At 39.3% G+C, this 19,423-nt stretch overlaps 2 protein-coding genes across 2 annotated transcripts in view; one reads left to right on the top strand and one right to left on the bottom strand.

Moving 5' to 3' along the window:
• Positions 1 to 1,290: 1,290 nt before the first annotated feature.
• Positions 1,291 to 19,423, bottom strand: part of LOC123267726 (acetyl-coenzyme A synthetase) — a 30,019-nt gene continuing 11,886 nt past the window's right edge. The window contains exons 4-12 of the mRNA XM_044732532.1: positions 8,739 to 8,934; positions 8,449 to 8,677; positions 8,174 to 8,336; positions 7,874 to 8,066; positions 7,629 to 7,784; positions 7,390 to 7,557; positions 6,646 to 6,835; positions 1,691 to 1,936; positions 1,291 to 1,606 (exon numbers count right to left, since the gene is read on the bottom strand). Of these exons, the coding sequence (XP_044588467.1) occupies positions 1,410 to 1,606; positions 1,691 to 1,936; positions 6,646 to 6,835; positions 7,390 to 7,557; positions 7,629 to 7,784; positions 7,874 to 8,066; positions 8,174 to 8,336; positions 8,449 to 8,677; positions 8,739 to 8,934 (1,738 nt within the window). The 3' untranslated portion in view covers positions 1,291 to 1,409. The remainder of the gene's footprint in view (positions 1,607 to 1,690; positions 1,937 to 6,645; positions 6,836 to 7,389; positions 7,558 to 7,628; positions 7,785 to 7,873; positions 8,067 to 8,173; positions 8,337 to 8,448; positions 8,678 to 8,738; positions 8,935 to 19,423) is intronic.
• LOC123267729 (enolase-like) lies at positions 3,359 to 6,640 on the top strand. The gene is made up of 3 exons (XM_044732541.1): positions 3,359 to 4,004; positions 4,093 to 4,338; positions 6,012 to 6,640. Exons 1-3 carry the CDS (start codon positions 3,485 to 3,487, stop codon positions 6,614 to 6,616), a joined length of 1,371 nt encoding a protein of 456 aa, XP_044588476.1. The 5' UTR covers positions 3,359 to 3,484; the 3' UTR covers positions 6,617 to 6,640.

The following is a 19,423-nucleotide window of genomic DNA, read 5'->3' as shown; positions in this document are numbered from 1 at the left end:
GCTAAGCAATTAAAAAAAAAAAAAGAGTTGCAAGCTAGTAAAAAAGCTTTAAATGAAAAAAAGAAGAATCAAAAAATTTCAAATGAATCAGAAGAATTATCGTCATCAGAATAAATTTGTGAAATCTAAAGAAATGTGATTTCATATTAATTATTACTATTATTTATATTATTTTATAAAAAGTACGATATAAAATTTTACTGTAAGTTAAGCTCAATGTCTGTTAAAGATGAAGTTAATATTTCTAAAGTACTGAATAAATTCAATTACATCTATATAGTTTACAAAATTATTTATAATTATTTCAGTGGTCAATTAATTGGAGAACGGTGGGTTATTTATTGGGTTTCTTCGCTCAATAATTGGTGGTTTTAGTATTTCAACACTTAAATAACAAAATTAATATAATTTTGTTAATTTTTATTATAAATAGTTGTTAATTATTATTAATGAAGTATTTAACTTTTATAAATCCATTATAAATTGTTGTTAATAAGTTAATAGTTTTTTTATAGCTTAGTACAAAAAAAGAAAACCATACTCAGTCAATAATTGGTGCATTTACCCTATAACAATTTTACAGGATAAATTACTTAAAAAATTTTTTCTAGACAAATCCCAAACTGCAAGACCTTTGGTTCATTTTTGGAACTTATTCCAGATAAATACCCCTCAGTATAATATAATGGTTGCCGTTAGAATATAGAAAAAATAATTTAATTTTTTTGTTATTATTATTACATGCAGAACAGATAAAAATATATTAAACGATCTGAGTATTTATCTGGCGAGCTAAATTATTCTGATGCCAAAAAAATAATATCTTAAATTTGGAGTAATAAACTTTGTCTTGAGCTAATCAAATTGAGATAAATTTGTTACAATCCTTGGCAAGTTGAATAAAATCAAAAGTTTTAAATGAAATAAAAATTTGTGCATGTTGACCACGCGCGATAGAATTGAAACTTCTTGCTCATTTTGTGAAGACTAATTATTTTTAAGATGCATCAACCATCCGCTTTACATAAGCGTTGTAGAATTAGTCAGTATGTCAGTAATTAACATAAATTGTAATTTTTTTTTATAACAAGTGCTACCATATCAACAGTAACCGTAGCAATGGCGGTATTAATATTTCGTAACGCTTGAAAATTCCACAATTATAAAAAAAAAGTTGTACTCCAAAAAACTCCTCTGTTGATAAATTTAAAAGAAACATGCTATATAAAAAAAAATGAGCTTGTTAGTAGGTCTTTGAACACAAATAAAAATGTTCGTCAAATGAAAAAATACTGGACCTGTAACATATTTTCTATTTTACCATTTGATATTATGTATTATCCTAAAGCCATTGGTGATTTAGGTTTTTATTTTTACTAATTATATTTTCATTTTCAATTTCAATTTATTTAAGCTTCTGGTCTCAATTGGAAAAGCAAATCAACAATGCCTTCATCGGCTAATGTTGAAGTATCTCCTACATTACGATCCCCAACGGCAATTTTCCTAAGTATTCTTCGCATTATTTTTCCTGAGCGAGTTTTAGGCAGCCCTGGAGCATGATGGATTATGTCTGGTTGTGCAAATGGCCCGATTCGTTCTCTTACTGTGAATTTAAATAATTTATTAACAAAATAATCGATAAAGAGTAATTAATTAATTATTTGGTTTTAATGATAATTAAACTTACTCTTCTTTTTGAGTTCATCTTGTAACTGTTTGTCGAAATTTTTTCCTTCATTAGGTGTAATGAAACAGTAAAGACACTGCCCTTTTACTGGATGAGGTTTACTTACAACTGCCGCTTCAGCAACGGCTCCATGTTCAGCCAAAACACTTTCAACTTCGGCTGTTGACATGAGATGACCGGATACGTTAAGCATGTCGTCAATTCGACCAGTAACCCAAAAGTAACCATCAGAATCACGCCTTGCTCCTGAAAAGAAGAAAGATATATAATTTAAAAACCTTCATTTTATTAAATTAAAAAAAAAAACAAACAAATGAATTCGTCTATTCTACAGAAAGTGCTTCAATAATGAGGCAAATTTGAAATCTAAGGTGAAAGTAGCAACTATTAATACAATATTCTATTTCAAGATTTATTCAATTACCTATGATATTAATAACAGTCGTATCTTTTTTTTTTATACATAAAATCTTTGCAATTTAAAGGATTGAAAAAATTAATAATTGTGAAAACTATTGAGTATTGATTAATAAAAAAATTAATCGTATTTATTAAAACAGTTTCTGATTGTAGAATTTCTTCCTTAACTATTTTAGTGAAATAAGTAATTCTTAAAAAAATACATTTTTAAATATTTTTTTCATTTATTCATTTGAGTTTTTTTTTTTATAAATAAATAAAATATCAATAATCAACAATATTGGATACCTATTTATAATTAACTGTTACTATTTTTAAAATAATGAGCGTCAATAATTGGTACAAAAATTTTAAGATGCATTTTATAATGACAGGTAATATTAAGCAGCGTCGTAACTTTTTGTTTTATTTTTATTTTTAAAATATTAAAAATAATTTCTATAGTAAATATTTATTTAAGATACTTGACTTATTGTATTTAGTTCAGCAAATTTATAATTTTTTTATTATTATTATGCTTTACTTGTACACCTCTCGGTTTTTACAAGGCTGATTCTTCTTTTTCTCCTAGCTCTACGCTTTTTCTATTTCTCATATTGGACCTCAGCAAGTCCCACCCGACACTTCATTTCTACTTTTAATTTTTGCGGCTGTGGACCGACTTGTGCTTTCTGTACCGTATTCACCCTGAACCTCACCTTCTCAGGCTGTTGGAACAGAATCATGGGGAAACCACAGAGAAAACCCATGATAGTACAGTCGGAGCTGGGCTAAGTCTATAGTGATTGATAAGAAACTCTTCTTTATCGACCACTGGAGCATTAGGCCCCTCTCCTAGTGTTCAGAGATCCCTCGCGCTAGCCAACGCTGACTAAAGTGGTCACCCATTCAAGTTGTTGCTTAAATGTGTGATCGCCTAAGTCAGACGTGTGCCGACCGGCTATCTCTGCCACTTCCAGAGGCTGGCAACGTAACGTAACGCACATATTTTTAATTATAATCACTGAAAAATATTGATGCGTGCTGGGATCGAACCCGGGTCCTACTCTTTCGAAAAGCGAACACCGAGCCGACCAGGCCATTGCTAGCCTTTTTCAGCAAATTTATAATTTGTGAGCATTACAGATATTAATAATTAGTACATTCACCTTATTATTTTTAATCTCTGGTTATATTTTTTTTACATTGATTTAGATAATTAATTTTATTATTATGATTATATTTTTTTTATAGCTAAAAATATTTGCAGTTATGTGAAGTTAAGTGATTTCTGTAGAATGATCCATAAATAATTGCATTTGTTTTTACACTAATTACATTTGAAGTTGCAATTTTTCAAGTATATTTATACATATTGATATAAAATTTTATAAAATGCCTATTGAAAAAATCAAAGCTCGGCAAATTTTTGATAGTCGCGGTCAGCCTACTATAGAAGTTGACTTAATTACGGATTTCGGACTTTTGAGATCTTCTGTATCATGTACTCCTTCATCGAATCTAAACGAAGCATTAGATCTTAGAGATAACAATGAATCAATATTAAATAATGGTCGTACAGTGATGAAAGCAGTTGAAAATATTAACAATATAATCGCACCAGAATTAATAAAGAGTCGATTAGAAGTTTGTCAGCAACGGGAAATAGATTTACTCATGAAAAAATTGGACGGCTCAGACAATAAATCAAAGCTTGGAGCCAATGCTATTATAGGAGTATCGATGGCTTGTTGTAAAGCAGGTGCTGTTAAGAGAGGTGTTCCTCTTTACAGATATGTAAGTTTATTAGCCAATACTGAATCAATTATTCCAGTTCCCATTTTCAATGTTATCAGTGGTGGAAAATTAGCCGGAAATTCTTTGAGTTGTCAAGAATTTATGATAATGCCAACAGGTTTGATTGATATAATTGGTAGTGCAAAAAATTACTTGGATTTTCTGAGTTGAGATTAAAATTTGGTTGAATTATTGATCATTTTCAGGAGCTCGGTCTTTTGAAGAAGCTATAAAAATGGGGATGGAAGTAATGAAAGTGCTTGAAAAGATGATTGCCGAGTCGGAAGAGTTAAAGCTTCCTTTGACTGTTGGTGATGATGGAAGCTTCTCTCCTCAGCTTGAAGAGGATACGGAAGCCTTAAGTATAATTGCAGAGGCTATTAAAGCTGCAAATTATGAGGGAAAAATAAAAATTGCTATTGATATGTCGGCAAGCTCTTTTTGTAAAGATGGTAGTAATACTTAATTTTATTCTATGTAGTAGGGAGGCGTAAAAAATTGACTGGTTTTTCTTATAAGTATCCAAAATTTTTAATGGTCACTAAAGCTTTCTAAAAATGTTGGATCAATTAAAAAATTATGGATTAATTTATAATCAAATCAGTAATTTCTTAAATCAATAAATTAAAATTTTTGGAAGGGAAGAAAATTCTTCAGAAGAATTTTACTCTAACGGTAAATTTTATTGAATTCAAACTATACTTTTTTAAAACATGTTGAAGCATACACTGAAAAAATAATTAACTTGATTCAAGAAAAAAATTCTTGAACCAAGAATATAATTTTGAAGAGGGTAATTGTCTTGCATCAAGACAAAAAAATATTGAATTAAGTAAAATTTTCTTAAATCAAGAATTTTTCTACTCAAATCAAGAATATTAAGTTCTTCAAAATTATATACTTGATTCAAAAACATTTTTTTTTCTGTGTATATTTCATTTTTTTACCATTTTGAATGAATAATCTAAGTTTTTGAAACAAAAATATAAAGTTCTTATAAAAAAATGAAATTATTGTTAGATTTGAAGAATTGTCCTTGAATAAGGAATTTGATTGAAGAATTCAAGGCAAAAAGATTCTTGAAGCAAGACAATTGGTTGGCTTCGAAATAAGTTTTGTACCCGGAAAAAAAAGTACTTTTAACAACATGATACAGTCCTGTAGTAGCAACAGGAAAGTCTTGGGTCAGACAGATTAGTAATAATAAAAATAATAACAATAATAATGATAATGATGATACAATCAATTAAATTAAATTAAAAAAAAAATATAACTTATAATGATTTTGGAAATTTTTACGAATCAGAACCCCTAGAAAAATTTTTTTTGAACAATGGAACTTTTTGAAAATTAATTAATGTCAAGTTCTAATGGAATAAATATTAAGGTAGCACAAGAAAAACGACTTTCTTTTTATTTTCAAATTTCATACACGCTCAGAAATTTTGCAGTAACAATAACTATTGTTAATTTTAATGATTACTACATTAGATAATAATTTAACTATTATTCATTTTGATCGATGTTAATTAAAGCCGGGAAAGATAACTATTACCATTCCTGAATAACAGTAATTATTATTAAATATTAATTATTATTTGAAATAGTAGTAATCACTGATATAGAATATAAAAACTAATATAAAGGTTATTCGAAATTTTTTCATCAGTTTAAAAAAAAATCATATTTTAAAAAAAATTTCTTTCGTTCGTAAAAAAAAATTTTTTTCACCAGTACAAAAAAAAAATTCAAATTTTGAAATAGTAATTTTCTTGCACTATTATACTTTTAGAACCTAATTACGTCGACTCTTGAAAAAAAAATTCAACTCGTGCGACAACCCAATTTTATCCTGTTGCTACTACAAGATTTTCCAATTGCTACAACATGATTTTACCTGTTGCTGCCACATGACTGTATCATGTTGCAGTAACTATTTTTTTTTCCGTGTGGAATGATAATTTATCTTGAATCAAAATAGTTTTTCTATCAATGTGACATTTTTCACATTAAAAATATCATAAATTTTGAAAATTTCAAGTTGATTATGCCACCCTACTATTTAATTAAAAATAAAAATATTCTTAGCAATTGTAATAAGTGATTTTTACAATATTTTTCAAAGGTCAATATGATCTTCAATTCAAGTCAGAAGATACAGACCCTGATGATTATTTGGAAGCAGAAGCTTTAAATGAAAGATATCTCGAAATGTTGTCAGAGTTTCCTCAGTTGATATCAATTGAAGATCCATTTGATCAAGAAGATTGGGATAGTTGGTCTCTGTTGTCCGATAAAAAAATTCAAGTTGTAGCAGATGATTTAACCGCAATGAATTTTGAGCGGATTGAGGAAGCCACAGAGCGAGGAGCAGGAAATTGCTTAATAATAAAATTGTCTCAAGTCGGGACCATTACGGAAGCTATTGATTGTTTCAAACTGGCAAGGTCAAATGGGTGGTCAACTATCGTGAGTGCAGGTTATGGTGAAACTGAAGATAATTTTATAGCTGATTTTGCAGTTGGGTTATCTGCAGGGCAATTTAAAGGCGGTGGACTCTGTAGAGGAGAGAGAATGTCGAAGTATAATCAAATTCTAAGGATTGAAGAAGAACTCGGTAAAGGAGCTAAGTATACTGGAGAGATGTTTAAGAACCCACTGTCATCAATTAATCAATCAGAGAATGATCAAAAGGATGAGAAAAAGAAAAAGAGAAGAAAAAAACTTTAAAATTTTGTTTATTTTGTTAATCTACTTACCGTCTCCTGTACAATAGAAGCCATTGAACTTATCAAAATATGTTGTTTGGAAGCGCTCATGATTTCCGTAAAGCGATCTCATCATACCAGGCCAAGGTTGACGGAAGACTAAGTAACCCTCACCTTCGCCTTCTATTATTTTACCATCTTCGTCTAAGAGTTCTGGGAGTACACCGAAGAATGGGAATGACTGAAAAATAAGTATATATGTTAACATATAAAAAAAAATTCTTTTTATAAAAATATTTACTACTTGTCAACGCATAACAACAGGGTTGCGAATTATTTAACTAAAAAATTGAACAATTCTTATTTTTAAAATAAAATTAATAATTTTAATTGTTTGAATTATTTATCTCTCCAAAAATTGGTAATTTATGATTTTTTCTGAAAAATTAAGATACTAAATTATTTAAATTCTCAATTTTTTTAAAAACTTATTAGTTAAATTTTTCTAATAATTAATATTTTAAGGAAAAATAAGATTCAATTATTAAAATTTTCGAATAATACAATAATTAAATTTCTTGAATTACTCAACTAAAAAAAATAATTAATTATGTTAATTTCTTAAATGGATTTATTTACAAAAGATTAGTGAAAATAATTTTCAATTAACCCTTCATAATTCAATTATCAATTAAATAAAAAATAAATTTTTTGCAACCCTGAATGATAAAAACTTTTTCAAAGATTTTGTCCATCATTTACAAAAAAAAAAATAACTTTAAATATTATACTCACTGCTGATCCAGGCTTCATTGGAGTAGCTCCAGGAAGTGGTGTTACAACATGCCCACCAGTTTCTGTCTGCCAAAAAGTATCCACTATACTGCATTTACCATGGCCAATCAAATAGTAAAACCACAACCAAGCCTCAGAATTGATTGGTTCTCCAACTGACCCAAGGACCTAAGAAAAAATAATTTCGTAAATTTCAATTTGCATAAGTTAAAAAAAAGGTAATATAATGAGAAGTATACCTTTAGAGAATCAAGATTGTATTTCTTTACTAAGTCATCGCCAAATTTCATTAAGCTCCTAATGGCGGTTGGCGCTGTGTAAAATTGCGAAACTTTATACTTATCGATGACTGACCAGTATCTATCGTTTTGTGGATAAAATGGCGTTCCTTCAAACTGCAAATAAAACATTTAATTAAAAACTGAAGTATATAGGTCATGCTGAGTTGCAAAGTTCAAAATTAATAGTTTACAATATTACTTACCAATACTGAAGTTGCACCATTAGCTAATGGACCGTACACTACATATGTATGACCTGTAATCCATCCAATATCTGCGGTACACCAATAAACATCATTTGGCTTATAGTCAAAAACATATTTGAAGGTCGTTGCAGCGTATATCAAATAACCAGCAGTAGTATGAAGAACTCCTTTTGGCTTTCCAGTTGATCCACTTGCAAATTTAATATTACGATAATTATTATTAACTAAAGTGATTTAAAATATCCTATGAAAAATTTTGTATTTTTTTTTTAAACATCCTATTATTTACGTTCGTACCTGGTGTAGAGAATGAAAAGAGGGTCTTCAGCTGCAACCCAAACGGGATAACAACTAGAGTCAGCATCTTCCATTTCTTCATGCCACCAACAATCACGATCATCATCCCAAGATAAATTTACTTCACTGCTACTTCCGTTGCTAGTGCCATTTTTGGTTTTACCTAAAATTAATCAGTCAAACAGCTTTAATCAAAAATTAGAAAAAACGATAGAGAATCGATTTACGTACCGTAAATCGAAATTCGTTTCGAAAGCGAAAAGTTGCATTCTCACCCCCATCTGATGTGTTGCCTGGAGGACAGGTTACTCGGCGAAGATGTGAAATAACGATGCAGGATTCCACATTGTGCCCATGAGATTTAACTTTATCCATTGCCTGATCACAGATTGCTTTTAGGTGCAGTAATTTTGAGCCACGCCAAGCACCATCTGTTGTCAACAAAACCTTGGCTTTTGAATCCAATACTCTTTCTGCCAATGAATCCGATGAGTATCCAGCAAACTAAAATAATATTGGTTAAAACCAGATTTTTATTTTTAATTTTATTCATTTTACAACTTACAATTACACTATGGACGGCGCCGATTCTAGTACAAGCAAGCATTGCGATAGGCAATTCCAATATCATTGGCATGTAAATTGCTACTCGATCACCTTTTTGAACACCTTTGGATTTTAGAACGTTGGCAAATTTACAAGTTTCTTCAAGTAGTTTTCGGTAGGTCAATCTCGAATAATCTTCAATATCATTTCCTTCCCTGAAAAATTTTAATAAACTTAATTAATAAATAATATACGATTTTTTACAACAACGAAAAAAGAACTTTTATTTTCTTCATTTTTTTTTTTATTTATAACTTTAAAAACAGAAATCAAAACTCATGATTTAATTATAGAATGTGTCATGGTAACAGTTTATTAAAATTTCTCCGCATTATGTGTTACATTTTTCGTTAAATAATTTACGTTAAAAGATTGCTCCGTGTAGAGTAATTAATCATTAACTTGAAAAGTAGAATTATTAAGGGTTCAACGTCAGAAGATAAATGTCAGAAGACTACTTAGTGCCTGAAAGTAAAATAAATAACAAACCCGGTCACACACACACACACACACACACACACACACACACACACACACACACGCGCGCGCGCGCGCGCGCACACACACACACACACACACAGGAGCAAAGGACGTGGCTCACCATGCACTACCTGAGACCTTTACTACACTAGATGTAGTTTCGCTCAACAGTGGTGATACGCCGACCTACACCAAAGGTGACGCAAGCTCAATTATAGACCTCACTTTTGTCAGTAATAGCCTTGCTAGAGGTGACTACAACTGGAAAGTGTTGGACATCTACACTTCCAGCGACCATCATGCGATATTCTGGGAAATATCAAACGACCAGAACCTCAAGAGACCAATCAAGCAGTCTAACATCGTTGGTTGGAAGGTGAAATCTTTTGACCCAGAAGCATTGCTAATAGCCCTCGATGGTGATCCGATCAACACTGGATGTGCAGAACAACATACTAAGGACCTGATGAGGAGAGTAACACATGCTTGTGATGCCAGTATGCCTCGTAAACGTGGCATAAATTCGAGACCTTCGGTGCATTGGTGGAACGACCACATCAGCATCCTCCGTAAAGAGTGTCATAGAAAGAGAAGAATCTCCCAGCGCGGCTATCAACGGCTCAACTCAGTGGAGCTGATCGCAAAGTACAAAAAGGCGCGTCGTGAACTGAATAAAGCCATCAAAGAGAGCAAAAGAAGATGCTGGAAAGAGCTTATATACGAGGTGGATAAAGACGTATGGGGTAGGCCTTATAAGGTGGTTATGACCCACCTGAAAAAACAACAAATGCCATCACCTACGTGTCCTCAACTTCTTCAGAAAATCGTCACTGCACTGTTCCCACAGCAACGCAACTTCGATTACCAGTTGGCGCCAGGCGAACTGGACGACATTCCACCTGTCACTGAAGAAGAACTGCTGGAGGCCTGTAACCGTGTAGGGAATAATAAAGCGCCGGGATTGGACGGAATCCCTAATATAGCCTTGAAAACCATCATAAAGGCAGCTCCAACATTATTCCTCGACGCTTATAATGCATGCCTCAAGGAGGGGACTTTTCCTCGTAAGTGGAAACAGCAACGATTGGTACTGTTACCTAAAGGGAAGAAACCACCAGAAGAACCGTCATCTTACCGACCACTTTGCATGCTAGATACGGTGGGTAAGATATTTGAGCGCATAATTCACCAGAGAATTGAAGCAGTAGTCGACCCACTCCTGGCAGACAATCAGTATGGATTCCGGAAAGGACGATCAACCCTGGACGCAATCAAACAAGTTGTTGATACGGCCAAGGAAGCAATCGCAGGAACCAGATGGAAAGGTGGCACGAAGAAGTATTGCCTGGTGGCGACACTAGACATCAGAAACGCCTTCAACTCCGCCAATTGGAAATGCATCATGCAGGCCCTCCAAGATAAGAATGTACCAGAATACCTGCTTAAGATCGTAGCAAGCTACTTTGAAAACAGGGTCCTGAAGTATGACACGAAGAACGGTCCGAGGGAGTATGATATTACTGGAAGGTACCACAAGGTTCAGTTCTAGGCCCGCTCCTGTGGAACATTATGTATGACGGTCTATTAAGACTAACTCTGCCAAGAAACGTCAAACTCGTAGCATATGCAGATGACGTAGCCGTAGTGATCGTTGCCAAACACCTTGACGAGATAAATCATATGTTCGATCTCACTTTTGAGCACGTTAACCGGTGGATGGACGCAGTGAACCTGCAACTGGCGCAACACAAGACTGAGGCAGTACTTATTACCAGCAGAAAAGTGGTAGAGACCATCAAGCTGAAAGTCAGCGAACAAGAAATCACATCACAACCTTATATCCGATATTTGGGAGTGATGCTTGATGCCCGACTCAACTTCAAGCAGCAAGTGGAACATGTCAGTGCCAAAGCGTCAGTAGTGAGGGCTAGTCTCGCACGACTGATGCCGAACGTCGGAGGCCCAAAACAGAGCAGGAGGCTATTATTGTCATCAGTAGTCACATCGGTGCTCACTTACGGAATATCCATTTGGGCTGACGCATTAAAGACGCAAGAATCATGGAGAAAGGCTGGACCAGTATATCGACTGAGTGCCCTACGAGTAGCTAGCGCCTTCCGCACAATATCAGAGGAAGTAGTGTGTGTTATTTCCGGTACTCTGCCTCTCAGAGTCCTAGCTGAGGAAAGACGGAACCTATATCAACGAAAAAGGTCAACCACACTGAGCCCTGAAGAACTTAGAAGGGAAGAACGGCAACACAGCATCGCAAGATGGCAACAAGACTGGAATGCTTCAGAGAAAGGTCGGTGGACGTACCGTCTCATACCTCGGATTGATGTGTGGTTCAGCCGGAGTCACGGTGAGATCAACTATTATTTAACGCAGATGTTATCAGGACACGGATGTTACCGGAAGTATCTTCACCGCTTTAAGCACGATGATACCCCAGAGTGCCCGTCCTGTCCAGGGGTCAATGAAGATGCGGAGCATGTTTTCTTTGTGTGTCCACGTTTCAACTAACAGCGCGATGAGTTGGGGAAGATTCTGAAAAAGAGGACCCAACCAGAATCAATAGTAAAAGCAATGTTGTCGTCAGAAGCTGCCTGGAACGCCACAAGCACTTTTGCTACAAAAGTGCTTACCGAGTTGCGATCCACTGAGAGGAAAAGAGCGAAAGACAGAATCTAGAAGGAAGAAATAACATCTTAGCCACCAGAAGGAAGAGCGGCAGCTAATTCCTCCCCCCGCGAAGAAATGCCTTACGGCGGTACGGGGGATCAGAGGCATGGGGGATCAGAGGATAGAAGAGAAAGGGGTTTAGGGTTTAGTGGGTAGGGGCGTCAGCGTCGAGTTCTAGTATGACGCTGCGTCGAGTCGCCACATATCCAGGCCAAACAGCTGTGCCTAGAATCCGTAAAAACGATTCCCCCCCCCCTAAAAACAAAAAAAAAAAAACACACACACACACACACATGATGTCTCGTGTCGGGCTTGCTGGGTCCCGCATCGGGCGCCTTCTCAGGTGGCGGATAGGGGAATGCCCGGCATATCTGCACGTCAGATGCGTCGGGTACCGAGGAAATAGAATACTCGGGGTGGACCAAAACCTAGCAAAAGATGGTATGGAAATGTCAGAACAATTTCAAACATCGTCTACGGTGCAGAGGAGGGATACCTCAGTGCCGACGAGGGAAGGCGTACAAACGGGCCTGAACTCGTTGTTATCAAGCGACCGTTTGAACAGTGGAGTAGACCCCATGGCTCTGCTGTCTAGCACTGCTAGCAATGCTACAGGGAGTAAATAAACAGCTCTGATGGAAGTAGACGCACAGCAAACAAACTTTCCTCCAATAGGTGAAAGACCTGTTGCTCCCGTCAACACTCACACATGCCGAGGGAGGATAAACTCTCTACCGACTGTCACCGGTCAACAATCGCCAATGGAACGGCTCGGTAGCAAGATCGAAGAATTAGCTGAGTTCATAAAGGATAAACGAAATCTCCACCATGAACTCAGAAAAATAGTAGCGTCCATTGCCACGGCATATAAGTTGGCCAACAAACCAGCAACGAAGTCGGCGAGAATCACGCAAACATCTCCGGATCTGAACAAAAAATCCCAGATGTTTTCGGTCACTCCTGAGAAAACACAGCATAGAGAAGAGAAAAACAAGAAGAGGCCGCTATCCACGCCCAGCCCTTCCTCGGAAATCGATAAGCTAGCACATAAGAAGACAGCCCGGAGTGATACCTGGACCAAAGTGACTCGGAAAAACAAGAAAAAGGAAGAACAGGAGCCAGTGGCTCAATCTGCTACAGCCCAAAACCAGCCAAGCAATGTTGGCTCCAAGAAACCGAGGAGGAAGAAGATAAAAACTAAAGCTGTGCTTGTCCAACCAGCTGAAGGGCGAACATACGCCGATCTCCTCAAGGAAATCAAAGCCAAGGTTAATCCGACAGAGACTGGAGTAGACATAAAGTCTATCAAACAAACGAAGCGAGGGGGCGTTCTTCTAGAAATAGGTCGCAAGACTGAAGACACTACCGCTTTCACGGCTGCGATAAAAACAGCAACTGCTAACATCGGTACAGTCAGAACGCTTACACCAAAAGCAACGATCGAGATCCTGGACTTGGATGCCATCACTACTGAGAACGACGTCCGCGAAGCACTCAAACGTGACTTCACCGACAGCTTGGAGATCAAACGGGTAAATTTGACAAAGCCTACTCGACGGGGCAACCGGGCAGCCTTCTGCGAGATAGACGAGGCTAGCGCGTTCAAAATTCTTGACAAGGCTTGTATAATGATCGGATGGGTCAACTGCCGCATTAAACCAGTTGTAAAAGTAACACGCTGTATCAGATGCCTCGGATACGGGCACGCGACGAACTCCTGCAAGGGGCCTGACAGAAGCAAGTGCTGCTTTAAATGCGGGGGAGGAAACCACAAAGCTGCAGACTGCGGTGAACAGCCAAAGAGCTTCCTCTGTACACAGGAACAAGAAGCTCCAGATAGCTTATGTCATATTCCAGGCTCCGGGGCTTGTAAGGTATTCCGCACCGCACTTGCCGAAGCTACGAAAGGGCAGAAATGACACGCATACTTCAAGGAAACCTGAATAGATGTGCGTTGGCGCAGAATTTACTTCGCCAGCGAGTCTTTGAAGAAAGGATCGACGTTTGCTTCATCTGTGAGCAATATCTAAACCTCCAAGATAGAGCATGGTTCGCAGACAAAACTGGCACGGCGGCAATCTGGATTGCAAATACAAAGAACGTTACCACCATCAACAGCGGAAGTGGAGCAGGTTTTGTCTGGATTCAAACCCCCATAACCTACTTCATGAGCGTCTATCTCTCACCTAACGAAGGGATTAGTGTGTTCCGACAGAAACTGGCAAATATAGAGGATGTGATCACCAAGTTCGACGGCGAAGTTATCGTAGCTGGTGACTTCAATGCTAAATCAGCTGAATGGGGCGCTGATTTCTCCGACACCAGAGGCAACGAGGTCGCTGACGTCATGTCTAGACTCGACCTCATAGTGCTAAATACTGGGAGCACCACGACTTTCAGAAGACCGGGGTACCAAGAGTCCATCCTCGACATTTCGTTGGCGACTCCAAAAATTGCCAACATGATTGAAAACTGGACAGTATCCGAAAAATACAGTGGCAGTAGTCACCAGTTCGTGACATTTAACGTTGGATTGGCATCTGCTCCGGTATCACAACACGACCTTTCTAAGCGAAAGTGGAATGTCAGGAAGCTTGATCCAGAGGCACTGCGAGCTTCACTTGCACGGAGCTGGTCTATCCTTCAGAACAACCCGACTCCGGATACTTGCAGCGAGACAGAAAGGACAGTACTAAATACGATGAAAGAGATTTCCGCCACATGTGACGCCTCTATGCCGCGGTTGAAAAACCGGAGTTTTCGCAGGCCGGCGTACTGGTGGTCAACAGACATAGTGGAACTTCGCAAAATGTGCCATCAACTACGTCGCCGCGCAACGAGAGCCGCCAAATGCTCCCTAAGCCAGGACTTGTATTCAAAAGAGTACGAGCAGGCCAAAAAGACGCTAAATCGAGCCATCAAAGTAAAGCAAAGTTGTGGAAAGAGATCTGCAACGATCTCGACAATGACATCTGGGGTAAAGCCTACCAAATTGTCGCCAAACGACTTGGAAAGGCTTCACCAGAGACGCCGAAGTCTCCAGCCTTAATGGATAGCATCGTAGCGGAGCTTTTCCCCAAACACCCGCCGCGGGAGAAGAAACACTACACTAAAAACAACGAAGTAACGCCTTTCACAACTAAGGAACTACAAGACGCGGCCAAGTCACTCAAAACAGGAAAGGCACCTGGACCTGATGGCATCCCGGCATCGGTGATCAAGATTATAGCCCTGGAATACCCAGACTTACTCCTGAACACCTACAACGCATGCTTGGCAACTGGCACCTTTTCCGCGGTCTGGAAACGGCAGAGATTGGTTCTCTTAGACATAGGTAAAGGAACCCCCATAACACCTTCGTCGTTTAGACCACTCTGTATGTTAGACATTGCTGGAAAACTGCTCGAGAAGCTCATACAAGGGAGACTTCGCGACGACATCGACCGTGCTGGAGGTTTTGCCACCAACCAGCATGGCTTCCGGAAAGGTCATTCGACATTCGGAGCGATCAAGAAAGTCATAAAGACAGTAATACAAGCATGGTCTGATAGCCTCAAAGCTCGTAAAGTATGTCTTCTCCTCACGCTAGATGTCAAAAACGCATTTAACAGCGCAAATTGGGGAGACATTTTAGACGCTCTGGAGCACAAGTTTGACGCGGAGCCAGAAAATCTGGCACTAGTCGACAATTATCTCGACGATAGAAAGCTAATAGTGGAAACTACTGAAGACCCACAAGAATACGCCATAACGGCTGGCGTGCCGCAAGGCTCAATAATGGGGCCTGATCTATGGAACGCAGACTACGACGAGCTTCTTGAAATCCCGTTGCCAGAGCAAGTAGAGCTAACAGGCTTTGCAGACGACGTTGCAGCCACTATAGTGGCGGACAGCGTGGAAGAGGCCGAACTGCTAGTTCGGGAAACCATCGACACCGTCGAGACTTGGCTCGATAAGCATCACCTGAAACTCGCCAAACAGAAAACCGAGATGGTCGTTTTAACCCGTCAAAAATGGTTTCCAAAACCATTCGCTATGGACATGGGAGGAACAACGCTGACGTCAACAAGGGCCCTGCGGTATCTAGGAGTAATGATAGACGAGAAACTATCTTTCCGTGAACACCTCGACAGTGCATGCAAGAAAGCCAGCAAGACTGTGTCTAGCCTAGCACGAATTATGACCAACACCATGGGACCAAGAACAAAAAAGAGAAGAGTTCTTCTAGAAGCAGTCCACTCGGTACTGCTTTATGGAGCGGAGATATGGGCAGACATATTAAAGCAGAAGATCTACCGGCAAAAGATCGCAGCAGTACAGTGGCGAGGCGCTCTCAGAGTTACCTGCGCCTACCGCACAGTTTCCGAAGCGGCTGTATTGGTCATTGCAGGAGCCGCGCCCATCGACCTATTAGCGTTCGGAAGAGCAAAACTCTATGACGCCAAAGACAGTGATGATAACATGAAGGACGCAAGAACGAGGATAAAGACGGAAACGCAGCAAGAGTGGCAGGACCGATGGACATCGGGAGAGACGGGCAGATGGACGGCGCGCCTGATCCCAAACATCAACGTCTGGCTCTCTCGGAAGCACGGGGATACGGACTTCTTCCTGACCCAGCTATTGACGGGACATGGGCAGTTCAATGCCTATCTTTTCAAGATGGGTTTGCACAGCACACCAACGTGCAAATACTGCCCGGATAAAATCGACGACGCCGAACACACATTCTTCGAGTGTGCTCGATGGAAGGACTACAGAAAAAGCACCGAAGAGATCATAGGCACCAGGCTCTCCCCCTCAAGCCTGGTGACCTATATGATCAAACAAGAGGAAAACTGGTCAGTTGTTGCAGTTTATGCACAGCACCTCCTGAAAAACAAAATCGCAGAAAGGGACCAGTAGCCAGGAGTAGGCGTCGTGAGACGCAGCACGACTGGATTGAAGTAATGCTAACGCGGTTCCAATCCAGTCCTCCCCGTACCATCTAGGGGAGAGGGGAAGAGGAATGTTTTTTTTAGTGGGTAAAAATCTCCATACTACCGACTATCGATATCTGCCGGAAGATGGGCGGCAGAGTTAACGATACCGGTGTCTTTTGAAGATCTTTTTTCGTACCTCTTTACAAAAAAAAAAAAAAAAACACACATGATATGTAGATGAGCAGGTTCGTTCAACTGTGGATAAGATCAACAAGACCAGAAGTGGGGACTTGTTGATTACGCTTTCGAGGAAGAGCACTGACAAAGGCCAAGGTCTGCAAAAGACGATCGCGGACATCCTTAAGGAGGAGGCCAAAGTGATTTGCAAAGGGCTACAGGAGACCATCGAGATCCGAGATGTCGATGACGACACGACGAAAGAGCATATTCAGACCGCTCTAAAGAGGGAAGCTGGAGAAAGTTGTGAAATCCCACTAGAGGCAATCAAGATCCGTAAAGCCTTTAGGGGTACACAGACAGCCACGGTGTCACTACCAGCAGCTGCAGCACAAAAGTTACTGGAGGGAAACTGCAAAATAAGGATAGGCTGGTCTAATTGCCGAATGAGAGCAACGAAGAGACCCATACAATGCTTCAAATGTTGGCACTTTGGGCACTTCGAATCGCAGTGCAAAAGCGAAGTCGACTGGTCTAAGTATCTAAGCTCTGCATAAGATGCGGAAAAGAAGGACACAAAATTGCTGATTGTAAAAATCCAGCTAAATGTGCACTGTGCTTTGAACGGCACGGCGTAGAAAAGGCGGCTCACCATGCAGGCACGAACAGATGCCCCATCTTCCAAGAAGCGCTCCAGAAGATAACGAAGCCAAGAACATGAAGATAGTGCAGCTCAACCTCAATCATTGTGAGGCTGCGCATGACCTGCTCATGCAAACTTTGCGCGAATTAGAGGCAGATGTAGCACTTATAAGTGAGCCTTATAGACATCTGAGTGACCAACCCTGGGAATCCGACAGCACTAACAAAGCCGTCATCTGGTCCTGCGGTAAATGTCCTTTTCAGAGAACAGTCAACAATAAAGAAGCTGGCTTCGTAGCAGCATGGGTAGATGGCCTCCGCTTCTACAGTTGCTATGCACCACCTAGTCTCTCTAATGAGCATTTTGAAGACTTCCTTGATCGGCTAACTGAGGACGCAAGAAAACACTTTCCCGTAGCAATAGCTGGTGACTTTAATTCCTGGGCAACAGACTGGGGCAGCAAGTTCACTATTACACGTGGAAAAGCACTTCTCGAGGCAATGACCACTCTGGACGTGATCCTTCTTAATACCGGTGACACGCCAACGTATACTAATGGAGAGGCAAACTCAACTGTCGACCTTACATTTGTCAGCAGTTGCTTAGCTCGAAGAGGTTTTTCTTGGAAAGTATTGAACATCTATACAGCCAGCGACCATAGTGCGATACTATGGGAAATATCAACTGGCCAGAAACTAACAAGAGACAACAGGAGCGCTAGCGCGGTTGGGTGGAAAGTTAAGTCTTTCGACCCCACTGCTTTAGTAGTAGCCTTAGACTGCAATCCGATCATCGTAGAAACTGCTGAAGAGAAGACCAAGGACCTAATGAGAAGAGTCACCCAGGCTTGCGACGCTAGTATGTCTCGGAAACGTCGCATAAATTCAAGACCTTCAGTGCACTGGTGGAACGATCACATTAGCATTCTACGCTCAAAGTGTCTTAAAAAAAGAAGAAAGTCTCAGCGTGGCTACAGACGATCTAACTCTGCAGAGCTGTTGGCAGAGTATAAAAAGGCCCGTCGAGAACTGAACAGAGCCATCAAAGAAAGCAAAAGACGTTGCTGGAAGGAACTGGTCGCAGAAGTCGAGAAAGATCCATGGGGCAGACCGTATAAGGTGGTTATGACCCACTTGAAATGCCAACCAATGCCATCACCTACGTGTCCACAACCCCTAGAGAAGATTGTTACTACGTTGTTTCCCCAACAGCTGGTATTCACCTACAAGTTGGAGCAGCTCAATTCTGAAGATATCCCAACTATCACGTTGGACGAGTTGATAGAGGCAGAAAATCGAGTTGGGAATAATAAGGCGCCGGAATTGGACGGAATTCCTAATATTGCCCTGAAATCAATCCTTAGGGCAGCACCGACATTATTCCTGGACGTTTACGATACATGCCTGAAGGAAGGGACTTTTCCCCAGAAGTGGAAACAGCAACGGCTAGTGTTACTTCCGAAGGGGAAAAAGCCGCCGGAAGAACCGTCATCCTACCGACCACTCTGCATGTTAGACACGGCCGGCAAGATATTCGAGCGCATAATTCATCAGAGAATAGAGGCTTTAGTCGATCCACTCCTAGCAGAGAACCAGTTTGGTTTCCGAAAAGGACGGTCAACTCTGGATGCTATCAAATTGGTTGTTGATATAGCCAAGGATGCAATCGCCGGAACGAGATGGAAGGGTGGAAAGAAGAAATACTGCTTGGTGGCTGCTTTGGACATCAAGAATGCCTTCA

This window comes from Cotesia glomerata, linkage group LG6 (assembly GCF_020080835.1).
Source record: "Cotesia glomerata isolate CgM1 linkage group LG6, MPM_Cglom_v2.3, whole genome shotgun sequence".
In the NCBI taxonomy this organism is placed as follows: Eukaryota; Metazoa; Arthropoda; class Insecta; order Hymenoptera; family Braconidae; genus Cotesia; species Cotesia glomerata.
The sequence above is the reverse complement of the archived record's forward strand: the minus strand, read 5'-3'. Positions and strand labels throughout refer to the sequence as shown.

Excerpts from the sequence above, each read along its gene's own strand:
- LOC123267729 (XM_044732541.1), top strand. The coding sequence starts at position 3,485 with ATGCCTATTGAAAAAATCAAAGCTCGGCAAATTTTTGATAGTCGCGGT. Across the intron at positions 4,005-4,092 it reads ATTTATGATAATGCCAACAG|GAGCTCGGTCTTTTGAAGAA; the intron begins GTTTGATTGATA and ends GATCATTTTCAG. Across the intron at positions 4,339-6,011 it reads AAGCTCTTTTTGTAAAGATG|GTCAATATGATCTTCAATTC; the intron begins GTAGTAATACTT and ends TATTTTTCAAAG.